Below are 17,477 nucleotides of genomic sequence, written 5' to 3'. Positions count from 1 at the left end.
TTACACTTTTTCTCCACAAAGGTGTAAAAAAAACGTCTCTTAACACTAAAATGTGTTAGGAATCTACTTTAACATTTAAGGTGATAATTAGAGTTCCCACATTAAAAGTGAATAAGAACTGAGCCAACATTCAGAGGCTTTAAGACTCGGAGAGTGACTGTGAAACATCTGTTCTCACAACACTCAAGCTCACTTTAGAAGTTGCCCTTTTCACAAGAGGCGCACTGAACAGGGCGCAATACTTTAAAGTCTGTGTAAAGCAATAATAAATATGTGTTCTGAGTTTTTCACACCACAGAAAAATGTGTTATTAACCACCAAGCCAAATTTAACTAATTAAAAAAATCACTAAGTATATAAAATTAGGTTTCAAAATCATGGAAAAACAAGCAGTATTCTGAGTTCTGGGGGTGTCTCCGCTGAAGGAGCTGAAACCAACTGCACAGCCTCTGAACTTCACGATGCTCATGAACTCCCTTAAATAATTAAATTTAAATTTAAATTAAATTAAAAATAGGACTTGTTTGTAGGTGTAAGACAAGCAATATGGATGATATTTCAAAAATAAGGTAAGGCCTGCCCAAAAAATCCCGAACACAGAAATGGTGAAAAGCAGTTTAAAGGTCTAATAATTGAGTACGACATAGTTTTACATCGTCTTTTCACATGTTTTGAGCAATTGTTTTTCTAACATGTATAATGTGTTTAAAAAGAAATCTCTGATTTTCCTTTACACGGACTTTAAGCGCAGCTTTCGGCACTCACATGATGTATTAAGACCAAGAAACAAGAGGTAGAATATAATGGCGATATATCAATTCCACTTTTTCTCTCCTAGTAGTATTAGCTAAATACTGAATAAGTTATTTTACAATTTAAATGTATGGTACTGATTGGGATCATTTTTCTACAGGAGCTGGCCAGAAGTATGTGGACATCCCTCTCCACACGCTCTTGCATACTTTTGGTCCGGGGCTGTTTTTTAAGGTTTGGGCCAGCTCAAGTTAAAAGAAATCGTAATGCCTTAGCGATACTTTGACAGGTGGCCATGTGTGTAACTTAACAATGAGGCTGCCAAGTACACATCACCTCTTAACTATATGTGGAGATGAGTGTGAAGGTTTATTCTCAAGATGGAAACAGTAGTTTGACAAAATAATCTTAACTCAAGGTCCACTTATGAGCCTCTCCAGGAGAGTTTAACTGCATCTTACAGTCGTCTTCAGTGGATTGAGTTTGCTCACTTATCAAAATGTGACAACTGAACCATCTTTGTGACAAGTGAGCAAATTCGACATGACAATGAAGACCATGTGATGCTATTTCGTCATACTTTATATGGAGACATTCATATACTAACATTCTTGTGTGGATTATAGCTATATAGCTGCAATTTACAATTATTTTCATTATCGATTAATCTGACGACTAATTTCTCAATTAATAAATGAATCACTTGGTCAATAAATTGTCTCTCCATGCTGAACATTTGAACAACACAGCAGACATGTCTTTCTTAAGTTAAAACATGCTTTCCCTGGCTATTTAATACCACTAAATTATAGGTGTTTTGGTGTAGTACAGTAAATCACTGGGAGTGATCCATTTCAGTAATTTGTTCCAATTTACAACATACCATCGGCACTCCTCAAAATACATTATGACATTAAATGGGTCAAACGCACTAAAAGTCTCAACCCCATTTCTGTGCAGAAGATGCTCGAGGTAATGGGTTAGTAGATCAGAACCATCACAGCTACGTTGATGCAACCACAAACTTACAGTAAATACAGATGTGAATGTCTAACAGGGTGCAGAAGAAGGTGGCTCTTTTTGCAGCTGGGATTAATGTGTTTGTGTAATTATACTGTGTTTGTACTGTATATATTTTCATAGAAAATATTAAATATCATGTAATTGTTTAAATCCAGACCAGGCAAGTCTACTTTAGCTGGACTGTAGATACAACATCTGGTGAATGCCACTTTGCAGAAACTGAAACCTTTGACTCAAAACTGTTTATATGTGGTTTGTAGGTTGAAATTCATGTCATACATTGCATTAGCACATAATTAATAAAAAAAAAGTCACACTTTAATGTTGTGGAGCTGGCAAGAGGCAGCCATTGTTTAAACAAGCTGCACTATAGTGGATTAGATAACTACTCACAATAATGCATCTAACTAAAAGAAAAACGTGTACTAAAGTTATTACAGTTGCTGAATTAGATTATATTACATTTGATTAAATAAGATAACCTCTGTTGATCTCACTAGGAGGTTCAGGTTGTCACAGCAGGAACCGTAAGAGAGGCGCAGCAGGAATAGAAATATTCTATAAACACTGACAAACACTGTTTAAGACTGTGAATCTAATTCTTATACAAGAAGACACTTTGTTGTCTCTCATTTGGATTTTATTGATTTTTACTTATACTGATCACCTTTTGATATTTGTCATTGCATATAACGTTATAATAAGTGTAATACTATCATTGTTAACATTAGTATAGAGAGTGTTTGATCTGTAAACCTAATGGATTTTTATTTCACCCACCTCAATCCATGCAACCTATCAGGGATAGCTCTCCAAATTAAAGGAAAGAGGGCATATGTTTTTGACAATTACATTATTTAACACACTGACCCACCCAAGCCACAACCATGGTGACAGTCCAATACTTGATACTGGATTCATGAGGATATTTTTATTAACACCTGTCTAAAACCCAGAAAAACCACAATGCTGAGTAGTTTTCAGACAAGTCCTCTAGTTTACCACCCAGAAACAAATTGCCTAAATGTTGAGAGACTTGCTCAGGCCACTGATCACTCAGGCAGGCTGACCCAGGCACACATAACACTCCACTAGGCTCTACTATTCAGTGTTAATCATGGTTCATGGTTTGCCCCATGCAGAGAAAATGAAACATAATTGCACCTCATGTTTTGGTGGCTAGATTTGGTGTTTTGGAGGGTTATGTACAGTTCTCTCTGACTGGGCTGTAATATCAGTTCATTCTCATTCACAGTGCATCAAATAGTCCGGTAGACTTCTAGAGAACTCCCACAACGCCTGAAATAGACACCATGATACTGATGATGTTTATATAAGGTGATAAATTTCCTTATTAGGAGGAGGTGGGTTGGGTTGATGGCTAGATAGATAGATGGCAAAAAGTGGACTCAGCTGTAGGAGACTGCTGTCGCTTCCCGTTTCCAAGTGAGTAAGTGTCATGTTTCCAGGCACAAGAGATACAAGAAATGTTGCAATACTGCATGTTGAAAATGACGCTAAAGGGCACCCAGTGTGTTAACAAGTGATGCCAAGGGGTCCTGACCAAGCACTTCCGTATGTGACCAGTTGGGATGAGAACGTGTTGGTAATATACGTGGCTGTGCAACAGCAAGAATCAGAAACAGAAACATTATGAACATTATATTATAAACATTATATCTCACCAAAACCAAACTTGCTGTTATCAAAACCAATATTGACACATGATTATGTCATGCATTTGGGTTTGTAACAGCTGAGCCCCCTAAGGACCTTTAACTGGCCCGCTGTGCTATGTGTGACGATACATAACAGACATATGACTGCTGTTCCTCTATGAACACCAAGTCATGAACATTTACACAATGAGCCCCAGCACCTATATACTTTGCTATACGTAGTTTACATATATGAATTGAACATTTATCTTCAGCTGGTACAGTGCTAACAAAGTAGGACAATAATGACAACAATAATGATGATCCACAGTACATTAGTGCACCACGGATTAGAAATTCTGGCCTGCAGTGACAACCAAAAAAATCTGTAAAGTTGACACAGACTGTTTCAACACAGCCAGCCCACAGATACTCTGCTCACTGCTCATTTCTCTGGCCATAAAGTTGGCGGAATGACAAAGACAAGATGAGATGTGATGATTTCATGACCCCACCAGACACACATGTATTTACTGCCAGCCCACAGGTCTATTGGACCAACGGAAAACTCCTGCTATTTCAGATGGCCACCCCTGCTGCGGGCTCGGCAAAATCTCCACGTGCTTTCAGTTGCTTACAGGAAGGGACCAGCATCTTGGGGCTTTGTTGAATCACAAATGGGTGAGTGAGGCAGTGATTCAATTGGAAAATAAACTGACTGTCCTTTTCAAAATGGCTTCTAGGAAATATTAGGAGGACCAAGTCTTCTCCAAACTTAATAAAGGGCATGCAAATATAGTGCATTAAGTTTCACTAACAACCTCACACCAGCTGCTGCATCACTTTAACAAGTGAAATTAAATGGACACTTAAAAGATGCAAACACACAGAAGGGGCTTGAGTTTGGAGAACAAGCTCAACAACAAACTGGGGCGTGTGGATATATAAGCATTTACGAGGCAGAGAGGGACTAATTAAAAGATTATATTAGTTGCATTATAGGTAATGTAGGGTCCACAGTTTTTGGAACTGAACCCATACTAGAGTCAGCATAATTCAGCCTGTGCTGCCTCGATTTTGACCATTCCTTTTTTTTCCTTTAATCTCTGCCTTGCGAGTCCCAAAACTTTATGAAAGACCAATACTAAATATCTGGAGTACTCTTTTAAAAAGGTTTTCCTCTTTTATTTACCCTCCTTTAGGAACATTGACAGGTAAAACAGGTGTGATAGTTTAAACGTTTGGCTCTTTTTTTTAAGTTTTAAAGACTCATACAGCATTTAAACTGGTTTCCCTATTTTCAATTTATAAAACTATTTCGTATCATTATATAAAATAATGCTCTTTTAAAAGGCAAGTCTTACTCAGAAAATATGTGCATCAGCTGGCCATTTCAACTCACTGCAAATACAGCAGGAGCATTTAAAACAGACTTGATGCAACTAAAACTGACTATATCCTTCATTTTAACAATGCTACATGTTCCTTTAAGCAAGTGAATGCTGTCTTTCTGCCCCTTCTGTTATTGATAATTGACCAAACGTGACCTTCTGAAGTTAATTAATTGCATGAGCAGCTCATTAAGAGTAATGCTAAATTTCATGCTTTAATTTAACAACAGTGTCTGTGCCACATCTATCATAATTTGAAAGCTACTGGGTGTGACAAAGTGCTCGTGCTCTAAGGCATGGACCTGCATAAGCAGCCACTGCAGCACAACCACTTATTTTAACAACATCCCAATTATGGCTAACCAGGCCTTCTGCCTTTCAGTCCCCTCGATAAACCAGGGCAATCAAGGTTTTAATTTCATTTGTGTACATGCATGCATTTGTCTGTTGCTAGCCGTATAGCCTGTTTTATCTTTCTGGCAGCACATCAATTTCTGATAGCAAAAGGCCTTCAGATTAATGATGGCCACAGTGAATGACTGATTTAAGTTATATTAATATTGAAAGCTAATTTCTTCTTTTAATCATTTGTTCTCATATCTAGTAAAACCAACATGGCAGATGCTACTAAAGCCCTGTTTCGACCAAAAGTGCCGGTTAAGTTTGGAACCAGAGGAACTAATCTCAGGAACTAAACTTGGAACTAAAAAGTTCCTGTTGTGCAGTCATGTTTGTGTTTCCGACCCATCTGAGGAACCAGGTAGATCACGCAAATTAAACTCATGTGGAATTAAAAAATGACTGCAGCAATTGAAACGCAGTATTCACACGAGGAAAAAAACAACACAGGTTTGTCCTGTTGTTCTTTGTATTTACTGTTGCATGAGTTGGATGTAATAAATGAATGAAAAGAAGAAATGCAGAGGAAATTAAACTGAAATATAGTCTGTCTCCACAGTAAATCATATGTTGAGTGTTTGATGGTTATTTGTGCTTTAGAAAGTAACTACCATGAAACAATCAGAAAACATGTTATTTCTCTCATTCACCGGCTTTGTTCTCGCTACCGCCACTCCCTCTCTTCATTCACTCTCTAGCTCTCTCGACCATCACTGCTCTCTCTCTTGCTTGCTCGCTCACTCATGCCCTCAGCTCACTTGCGCTATCTCTCTCTCTCTTTTTTAAAATGAGTCAGGAAGCCGACAACAAAGCCCTACTTTAGTTTTAACATTAACAAATGAAAAGAAATGTCCTTCCTTCGTCCCAAATCAATACTAGTGCACTTCCTTGTTTTATGAATGAAGCGGTACACAAGGTGAAGCAGCCACATGTGCTTGACCAATGAGTGATGGTCATCCCTGCAAACCCCGCCCCCCAAGTTCTTGTACTTTTGGAAAGTACTACTCCCAGAGCAGAGACTTTTTGGGGGATAAAACAATCTCCCTAGGACTTAATTTAGACCCTGATCCCCCTGGTGGAAATGCGGGTAGAGGAACTAAGTTCCTCAAAAGGTTCTTGGGGAAAGTTCCTGTGGTGGAAACACGACTTCTTTCTTATTAGCATCAAGAAATTTAATTAAATTAGAATTTCTATTTCTGACAAATACTGTGTCCACAGACAATAGTTTACTGTCTAAAGATCCCAAGGCTCCTTTCAAACCATATTTACAACTATATAGCATTCATGGCACAGCTGTTATGAAATCTAACACATGTGGCTCTTCATATCCATGTTCTTATCACGGCACTCAGTGGACACATCAAGGACTCCACGCTATCCGCCTTGCCATGGTTATATCCAGTTTGAAACAGCTCCCTCTAGGCTATCCTGACGGAGTCTCTTTCTTCCCTAGAAGAACCCAGTGCACTGTTAAGGCCATGTGATGTTCTACAGACAGTTGGAAGTGTCACTTGTGCTGCGTTATCCTTCTCTCTTCTCTGTCAAAGCTGAACCACAGTGGCGGGCATGACTCACTGAAGTGCTGTACTTTCTAATGACACGAGAGCGGAGGCTGAGTCAATCTGACCTGACAGTCTTGCATAAATCACGGCCCTTCGATTTAAGTTGCTTTGAGGAGTGTCAACAAATCCACAGGAGGAATATTAGACTCTGCTGTAGGTAGGGACTCCGCCTCTGAGAACTCATTATGGGGTGTCTTCCTTCATGCTGTGCCAGACTGTGTTGACTGAATTGCCAAGCTTATTTCTGATTCACTGGCAGAAGCCTGCGTTTTAAATTTCCGACTCGTGATAAGAGCCCACCGGCACCCTAAAGACCATTTCAGTGGAAATACATGGATTTTTAATGGGTAAATTTTTAGAGGAGAGCTTCAATGTGATGTAATGTAAGAAGAGGTAACTCTTAGTATTATAGCAGTAAATGCCATTAAATGATAATGCACTAAGAACAAACTCCCTCATAAGCCTTTTGTGGTCTTTAGACAAACTGATGAGAAGGCAATGTGGAGTGCACAACTACACAGCATTTAGCATCTAATCTCGCCGTTTATCATTCCACTTGAAAGTGTTCAACAACAAAAGGCTGCCTCCCTCTTCCCCCCCTTTTGAAATCAAAGTAATTATATTTTCCCTGGACAAACAAGAGAAGGCTCCAAGCCCCAGTTTGCAGAAGTGATTCACACCATCATGAGGCAAGGCAGAAGCAAGGCTGAGGAAATAACTCAACAAAGGAAGTGCAGAGAGTAGTATCCTCCTTCACAAAGGCAAAAGGAGAAATCTCAGCTCACACCTTGAGATAGAAATGTAACGCACTCTCAACATTAAGAAGTTTGTCCTGCAGTATATAAGAGTAAACAGGACCAAACCCTGTTTCTGTGCATCTACTAAAAAGCAATCAGCTTATTCCATTTCCTTGCTCCATTAGGACTGTCTAATAAACTGTGCTGCTCTACACTCGTCATTCTCACTAAATGATCCTCAGCTGGTTACATTTGAAATCTTTTTCTTGCCACACCCCACGCTAGCACCAGTTGAATTTTATTCATTTAAATAATGCACAGCTATTAGTTATATTAAAGATAGGCAGGGTTTTAGCTCAGCAAACTTTTATGGCTCCAGGCACTTTTTTTACGATATTGGCTGCCACTCAAGAGAGGAAAAAAAAGAGGGAGCAATTTAATCAAACGTGAGAGATCTAAACACCAGGGAGGGCGGATGTAAGATGGTTTCAACTGATGATCAAGAAGCTGGAGAGAGAAGTGTGAGATTCTGTTCCATTATTGGAGAGGAACTGTAGCTCTGCTAGTGCGCTACTTGAGGGCATGGGAGGGAGAGCTATAGAAAGCCGTTGGTTTATGTGTCTGTCAATGTCATGTCTTTTCAGGATCACGGTTCAAGGCGAACAGCAAGGATAAAGGGGGGCAGGGAGGGGAACTGGTACATTGCTGAGAGGGTGCTGGTAGGTCAAAGGACCTTCAGCTGAGTTGACGCTGGTGGATATTATGCTCCTCAGTGATTTGAAGGATGGAAAATAACATGGAGTGTATGATGCCAATAGGCCATGGAAAGAAAGGTAACAGAGTACAGTTTGAGTTTCTGTGCAGAAGGCTGAGAGAGTTAGATTGAGAAAAGTGGACTAACTTGATACAGCTTGTAACAATTGGATTAAACTTATAAGTATTATATTGGTAATGTCACTTCTTAGTATCATAGCCATCTGAAATGTTAAACAAACACAACCCTGTTTGTCTGCTTAGCTTGGAAGCAAGGGAAGAGAAGTTATTTTATGCTTCATTCTTCATATTTTCAAACAGTATGTTAAGGGCTGCAGAGTTTTGACTTCAGCTTGGAGATTTGGGGGGGGGGGGGCACTCCAAATATTACACATATTTTTTCTTCAAAACATAGGATAAGAAAGATCTATGCACCTGGTTATGTTTTAAAATGGGGGAGCAAACTTGGAAAGATACATAAATGGTGGGGGAGTCTGGGGGTCTTCCTCCAGAAAAAAAAAATTGTAATTTAAAACAAATTTCCTGCATTTCTACACTACCTAATCTCTTGGATTAGGTCAAGAAACAGCCGCCTGCACTAGTCTAGATTAGTTATACTAAAAGTGCTATGAAAACCAAGATACATCAAGAGCAGTTTATAATTGGGTGGATCAGGACAGGAAATTATTATAAGAATCGCTATTTAATATTTCAAATTAAATTACAAAAACATTATGTAGCCTAAAATGGTAGCAGGTTGCAGGCTACCAGGCCATCTTCAAGGTCAAACAAGGGAAAACAATTAATATAAATGAAATAGCCTTACAACACATCACAATATGATTTGGATAATTAAATCTAGTTCAACAATATTAAACCCGAGGGCCGCTATTCTTAATATTCACAAGGCCATCTTCAAACTCTACCAATTGCAACATTTCATTCATCCAAAATATTTGGATGAATGAAATGGCCTCACAAATAACCTAAAAACCTATTATTGGGAATTGCAAGGAAGTTTCAAAGCGACAGAGACACAGAGCGTCCCAGGTAACCATAGTAACTCACTCTCACTCCTGACTGCGTGCACACGGATCGAGAAGAGAGGGAGAGACGCTGTGCTTCTGCCCAAAGAGCCACTGACTGAGATTACTCTGAGCAGCATGCGTGTGAATAAATTAAAATAAAATAGATTTGTGTATATTTCTCACTTTCCCCCTGATGGTCTGAATAAATCGCTGCTGCATGGTGCTGCTCTGTCTTCTCTGTCCGTGCGCTGTCAGCGTCCTCTTTTCATGCTGCGACTTAATCAGTTATGAATTTGGTTTTCACTGCATGAGAAAATGGACGTGTGGCGTGAGGGGGTTTGAAAAGTGTCAATTGCAGGATTCTCACGGTCAATGCATGAGACTTGGCAGCCCTGAGTATGTTTCAGTTGAAATGTTACAAGAGAAAAAGGCTTTTAAGGTGAAGACTAACTGATGTGTTTGGCAAACTTAACGCTATCTCAGATGAAATGTTTAATTGGAGTTGGTGGGGTGTAAACTTTGCCAAATCCAAAAAAGAACTGACAGAGCTGCTAACATTAGACTACCAATTTAGTAGCATCCAACACAGTAGGTGTGCTATCATGAGTGGGTCATTTTTAAACATAACCCCACAAAATATAGTTAGCTAACAATAAGCTGCTTGACCAGTAACAGCTTACTACTGTAGGTAGTATGCTAGTTAGCAGGACATGCTAACGTTTGCAGTTTAGTTAGAACAGATAAATGCACTGTTTAATAAATTTCTTATGCTTTCGGTCTTGTGTTTTTGGTTTTGGAAAGGCTAAAAAAAGACACCACCTTTCAAACTCAAATGCAGAGTATCTTTCTTACCACACCCCTTAGACAATCACTGTTTTTTGGTTGTTGTTGGGTTTTTTGACATACTGCTTATGTGCTCTCCATCTACTATTGTTCTGATTGCTTCTTGGCTCTAGTATGACCATAGCTATCTTTTCCTACCTCTGTTAGAGCTTTCTACAACCCGTGAATTACTTTATTTTAATCACAGTAGCCAGCTGTGCATAACCTTAAATCATTTCATAATATTGTTATCTGAAACTGGCTACAAAAAACCCAAGATAGATTTCTGGCTTGCATACTGCAACTTTCCTTTTCAGATTTAGCCACCTAAATGGCAAACTAAGCAAACAAATCAATGTGGTGTATAAGGGCATGGGAAAACCACTGATTCCAAGGATGTCTGAAAAATGTATTTGCAGTGCAGATCTCAGTGCAGATCTCAGATAATTTTCTTTCAAAACTGCAACCACCCACAGGCTTCTAAAGCTCCAGCTGGCAAGCAATCCTGAGGAGAACAGATTCTACCCCAGCAGGGGCCATAGGGATGCAGCGGGAGAGAGTAAAAGAAGCTCATTCTGTTGATTAAATTTAGTTGATTTAGCTGCTTGGTTTCTCCAGGGTGACTTGGAGCTCACAAATTATCAACTTTAAATGGTGGATCTTTACTGAGATGGTTCACATTTCCACAGTTAGAATTTGTTTTAGTACAGTTGCAAAATAAGATGGATTCCAGTCTCTGGTTAACATATTGATTTTGTGATGGTTCTCTAAAACTGTTTTACTTTTCTATCCACTTGGTTTTATGGGTACCTGCAGTGCACAGGTATCGCAAAAGTAATTGCTTTCCATTATTTCTATTACTGAGAATAAACAATAATATTAAAAGCTTTAACGATCTGTGAAAACATTGTCAAAACCGTTAAACTATTTTTTCTGTCAGTGTAGTTTTCATAAAATACCCAAGTGCACATTTTAGGACTGATTATATTAATGTCAAACAAAAATGAAGCACATAATCTACAGAAATGAAAATTCAGTCAGTACTTACTCATATACTTTCAGCTTATAACACTGACTGTTCAGAAACAGAAACTCCCAATCTGTTCCGTAGTCTATGGCCAGCTTCTTCTGTAGGTCACTGGGGAGACCAAAATCAATATATTAGATCACAAGCACAGTTTGAGCAAGTGTTTTTGTATTGTGGAATTAAGTTATTATTGATGTGACATCGTACAAGATGTTAAACTGACACACATCTGGAAGCATGACACTAAAAAACAGACCAAAATTACACTAAAGGTAGAATTTTAAGCAAATGTCTTTACATATTATAAAAGGAAAATGTTTTTAAGGGTGCCGACATTTCATTTATGTAATGGTTTTAGTACAAAATCAGTATGTGCTGTGCTGTCAAAGAACAAGCACAACATAGCTCAACTTCTCCTTATCACATGAGGGAAAGAATTGTTTTTTAACGTCCTGGATGTGGCCCATTTGTTGTGGCCCTGACAAGCTGCTTTAATAACTTCTGGGTGACTCCTAACTGTGCCGACAATGTAGCTTTATTTTCCTCACTACTTTCAGTGACTGACTTCCTGGATAGTGTGTTGATGAGGCGGCCCTTTAAAGCCCATTTCTATGCAGTGTCTCCATTATCTGAGCTGGTGAGGGCTGCTTTTCTTCGCTAATCGCAAATAAGGGAACTGAGCCCTATCTCTAACGATGCACAAGCCCTTATTTCCATATTCATAACCCAGAATTGCTAATGGAGTTAACAAATGTTTAGGGAGGGTGATTGTTTTGCTTGAGGTTGATAAGGTAGGGTGGTGTCGGGGGATGATTCAAGGTCAGAAAAGCAATGCAGGTTGCGTAACTGTGTGAGCATGTCTGTCTCAGTAGGGCAGGGGCCATAATATTCATGCATAGAGTCAATTTTTGTGGAAATTGCCCTTTACAGCACGCTACAGTAATGAAAGTTATGGATTAATAGGGAAGATTTAATTTCATGCTAGCTCCAAGAGGTATGAAGACACAGATGCACTAGCTCACTAATATCTACATACCACTGATAAAGGACATAGCCTGAAGAGAACATGGGGGAGAAAAATCCCTATCTAGCACTCCAACACACATATATGATAGTGAATAATTTGACCAGGAGCCATTGAAGTAAGGTGGACAATGAAGAAACAGAAGAAATCGTGCCAGCTCCCCCCCCCCCTCACACAGTCGTTTGTTTAAGGGGAAAAAATCTTGACCTTTTGGTAACTGCCATCTCTGTGGTTGGCTCTACTCTTTCCCTACTGTAATGAACAGTGTTCAGGCCTGTGGGCCACAGTAGCTACTTATCAGCTATTGCTGGATGGCTCAGAGCGCTGTGAAAACATCTGAGAGGGAGCAAAAGAATGTAACAGGAATTCTCATCCAAACCTGCTAAGGATTTTTTTTCTTCTGTGACTGTATATTGTAATGTTACTAAATAATTACAGTTTCTATGTAAATATAGAATCAATTAAATGTCTTAATATTCAAAATTATTATATAGCTTTTTGAGAATGACAGATTTTCTGGATTGGATTAAAATCTGTTGTGACGGGAGATCACTTCTTTTAATACAAAGTAACTGCAGTATTTGCCACACTAATTTGTGCCATGTCTGTTTTAAGAATGTGGCACAGGGAAGTTTGGATTATTCATACCCATGCAAACAGTCTTCTTCTCAAAGTTAGAATAGGCCTACCCACCAGAGCACAGTAGGAAACCAATAGCGTTTGTTTTTCTTCATTAAAATTAGCCCTAGGTATCACACAGTGCAAATCCATTACTGTGCAGCTTTCCTCACTACTTTAGCACAGAAGGATGGAGTCTATTTTAAGGCCTGGTTACATACCATGCCACCCTGCTTACAATAGTGTGCTCACAAACACTGTTTAAAGGCAAATGCAGGGAGCAAATGTGTCGTCAACAGGAAGTGCAAAACGTTGAGGATTTAGCCACAAATATGTGACAGTGGAAACCAACCTCCACTTTTATTTCTTCGTTATCTTTCCCTTACCTTATTTCCAGGTTGACTGTCTCATAGGCTTCTTCTACCTTTTTCAGATTGGTCGCCTCCCACTCCGCAGCTAGACAAAACAAAAGGTCAGACAAATTAACAATGCAGAGTTGTTGCATCTCAACAGCTGCATGTTGCCAAACAGTGGGCTCCTAATATAGGCTGTTATATCTAGTACTGGGAGAAGAGCAAGGCAGCATATAAACAGAAAATTCTATTTCCAGGTGTGGTAACTGCCGAAAGGCCCGCAGGCTTATTAGTCTCTTCACACTGACAATAGTGTTAACCTAGACTGAGAGAGAAAAGAACAAGAAAAGAAGAGGGAATGTGAGAACAGCAGAGGTGGCCAAAGCGATGATTAGTTTGTCTCTCTTTGTCACACTTGCATGTTCCTTGTATGACAAGATGTAAGACTCTGGTGTAAAGCTTGTGATCTTCTAACTCCTTTCAAATGTGACAGAAACAAAGAACTAAAAATGTAACTGAGTGTACATGTCTTCATGTACACTGCTGTTTGCATATTTTAGCATTGCTTGTAATGAAGTGAAATGTAAATCTTGAAAACAATAGCTGATCCACAGAAAATTCATTGAAGATAATTTTGGTAGTTGATCCATTGTTTAAAACAGCAATAATTCCTACTTTTGACCACTTGGGGTCTGCTGAACAAGCTGTCAACAGCTCGCCTTCAACAGCCAAAACAATGACCTGAAAGATGCTAAAACAGTCATTTTCTGGTCTAACACTAATTCTCTGTGGGTTTGTCACCACAAGTGACCCCTTTCACATTACTTGTGAATATTGTTATATAGTCATATAATTTAAAAATAAAGTCTACTAACTATATTGTATAATTATTTAAATTCAATGGTCTATTCATTTAAAAAACCAACACAAACATGACAAACGTACTCTTTTAAGCTTTGAGGAAGGCACATAGTTGCAGAAACATCAGTTGTGGAATAAATGACACGCCTTTTTTCACTCTTTTCTGATTTTATAGACTAAACAATTACTCGATGAATCATAAAACATGATTGCTAAATATTGGACAGATTAATCAATAAAGTAATTTCTACTTGTAGCCCTAGTTGATGTTATGAGCTTCCTAATTATTAATCCATATTGTACCTCAGATGCCGTAATCTGAATTTAAAGTGACTTTACATTAAGTCTTGATCATCTGTTGTGGATCACTTTTCAAGAGAGGTTGACACAAGAGTAAAAACCCCAAGAGAATCATTTCATAAGTGAAATGCGTTAATCGCAGTGTCTGTCATAGCAGGATTTAACATCAACAGAGGGGCTGGAAACCTGACGAGAGAAAATGGCAGAAAATAGAATTGAAAAGAGGCTGAAAAGACTCCAGTTTAATTGTCTTGTGCGGATGGACCTGGGGATTTACTTGGGTTTCTCGAAGTGGACAGGTTCGCCTCTGTCGTTGAAGAAACTCTCACTGGAGCCCGGCGCCGTGGCAACAGAAAGGAATGTGTATGCGGTAAGGACTGTGTGGGAAGCTGTCACAGCCCTGGCCTGAATACCAATTAGCATGTTCCTTGCATGTGGTCTCAGCTGGTTGCCCATAAAGATACCCCCCACACAATTCCCCCAGCACCTTTTTATTGCCGAACCCAGTACAGATGTGGTGTGTCCAAGAGGCAAGCTGTGATTTTCCATGCTGTAATGGCTATTTTTATAACACCAAGAAGGGGAAATCTGTCCCTAACCCACCCCTGATCCCCTAAAACTCCTTGAGAAAATCACACTAGCAGTCATACACGCGAGAATGTTCTCTCTCTCTCTCCCTCTCTTGCATACTCTCAGATTCCCTCTCTTGCCCTATTTCTCTCTCTCTCTCACTCTCATGCAGACACACATACATACACACACACACACCAATCATCAGGCTCAGCAATGACAAACGGAGACGCAGAATCCCAAGTGGGTGACATTTGACCCCTTGCAGCAGCCCAGTCATATATGGAGAGAGAAGTGACGGTAAGGCAGAGCTGAGGAGGGAGAAGAACAACTCAGCGAGAGCAGCCAGGCGTATGGAAGTACCCAGAGCAGGGAACACAGGGTGAGTAAAGCCTCTCGAATGGTCTCTGCACCAGTCAGGCCGACATAACCTGGGGCTGATGTACAGTAAACCAAAAAGACCTAATGCTTATGATTTAATGACTGCGAGGATTAGATTATCAGTCATATGGTCAATGGATGTCATGGCTTCACAATCACCACATACGTAAATTAACTGCTTGAGCCAGCATGAGCAGCTCTGTGTATTTTTTATCTAGTCATGCTACATCTTTTGTTGGTGTGCAAACTAAACCTAATCAACATAAAGGCTCACTTCAACAATGAGACTCTTCTAATTAGGTAGTGTCTTGTATAGGAAGTAATGCCTTCTAACATATTTGCTGCTTTCATTATAATGAAAACAATCGACTTTCTCTACATTTTAGGGGTTTTCATACAAAAAATTATTTCATGTTGAAGCAAAATTGACACTTGCTTCTTCAGGAAGTGCACTGTACTTCGCTTTTAGCACTACGCGCTATCAAGAGGGTTGTTAAATCACAGAGGCCATGTTCAAAAATAGAAGAGGAGGAGTACAATGTATAGTATATGCCATCTTCTGTCGGAAGTCTCCTGTGCATACATACCTTGAGCTGGAGACCGGAGATGCTCTGTTTACATGCGAATGGATCAATAGGCAAGGCAATTTCTCTGCAGCTCTAAGAAAAGAAGCCTGGGAGTCGGTGCAATGTGCGCTGCAGCCATGCTTAACAAAACAAAAGGCAATGCTGTGAGGCCACCCTTGAACCTCACACAAGCAACAGACACCTTTAGCTAGATTATGTCGACTACCAGGCTCATGTAGGAGTTTGCTTTGTTGTCTGTACAAGAATGCTCTTTAAAATTAAGACCGGCAGCATGCTCAAGCTTCCACATTGGTTTCTTGTTCACTTTCTTTCATAACCTCTTTTATTCACCGTCATCTATCATCCCCCTTTTTGGATTCCTTTTGACTTTAACATTCTCCTCGCCTTCAATATTTTCAGCATGAGCTCCACAGAGTCTTCCTGTCAGCCTCAACTCCCTCTCGCCAGCTCCATTTCACTTGGTTTCTCTCAACTGACGAACTTGTTCTGAATGCAGAGTGGGGAGGGCTAAAATATAGGTTGAGGGTTCCTGTAATGACATGTTCATTGCAGGTTGTAACAATGAACAAGGCCTTTCGAATACTGTCAACAGTGCCGGCGATAGCATTAATAGCCACCTGCTAGCACTAAACACAACCACTCAGAGGTGCAAAGGACTATTCTTTTATTTTTTCAATTAATACAACAAAGATAATAATAGTCCAGTAACAGAGGGGTTAAATGGATAGGTAAAATAAAGGAATAGACATTAGACGAACATTTAATTGAAATACAGTTACACTTCTGTTTTCTTATGTCTCACTTTATCCATCCAAATCTCACAAATGATTCTGAAACTGTAGCACAGGCTGCTGGGAGTTGAGAAGAGGTCAATCTCGCCCCCTGCATAATCGTTGTGTTGGAGTGTCTGATTGTATTAGGGTTGAGTGAATAACAGTAGCTGGCAGAAATAGCATCATGTTTTGAACCATCAGTGCAATTCATAGCCCTGTGACTGACTCAGTTTGTATTCATTCTCCCACACTCTCCTGCAACTCTCTTTTTATCCACAGTGGTTGAAGGACAAGCGCAGCACCACCTAGGATGTACTAAAATTAAGAATGGCTCCATTCACCGCACAACTGCCATTATATGAAATTATATAAGCCGATACTGTAGATGACGAGTGTCAATGACCAATTCCAATGTTTTATGTGTTTGAAAAAACATGTATTATCTAGTACACATTTATATACTGTATTTCCCTTGGGAAAGTTTTGACTGACAAGGTCAATTACTCCAGATGTTTCTGGATACACACAACAGTAAATATTATGCATGTGGGCTAGAATTAGTACTGAAACAATTAATTGATTACTCGAGTGACAGAAAATGAATGACCAACAATTCTGATGATCAGTTAATAGTTCAAGTGTATAATCAGGCAATCATGTCAAACATTTGCTGTTTCTCAAATGTGAACATTTGCTTCATTTTTTTTATATCATTGTTAAATGAATACCTTTGGGTTCTGGACTGTTAGTAAGTAAGAAAAGAAAGAAGAAAAAAAGAGGAATTTAAGCATGTAACCTTGGGTTCTGGAAAATTGTGACAACCATTTTTCACTTTTTTCTGAATTTTATAAAGTCTA

General features: G+C 39.3%; 1 protein-coding gene across 1 annotated transcript in view; it reads right to left on the bottom strand.

The window, feature by feature from the left end:
- LOC122973919 (glucosidase 2 subunit beta-like) overlaps window positions 1–17,477 on the bottom strand; it is a 138,101-nt gene that overhangs the window by 28,886 nt on the left and 91,738 nt on the right. Inside the window, exons 11-12 of the mRNA XM_044341718.1 lie at window positions 13,182–13,251; window positions 11,175–11,264 (exon numbers count right to left, since the gene is read on the bottom strand). Coding sequence (XP_044197653.1) covers window positions 11,175–11,264; window positions 13,182–13,251 — 160 coding nt within the window. The remainder of the gene's footprint in view (window positions 1–11,174; window positions 11,265–13,181; window positions 13,252–17,477) is intronic.

This window comes from Thunnus albacares, chromosome 22 (genome assembly GCF_914725855.1).
Source record: "Thunnus albacares chromosome 22, fThuAlb1.1, whole genome shotgun sequence".
Classification (NCBI taxonomy): Eukaryota; Metazoa; Chordata; class Actinopteri; order Scombriformes; family Scombridae; genus Thunnus; species Thunnus albacares.
Note: the sequence above shows the minus strand (reverse complement) of the source record. Positions and strands in the feature narration are given on the sequence as shown.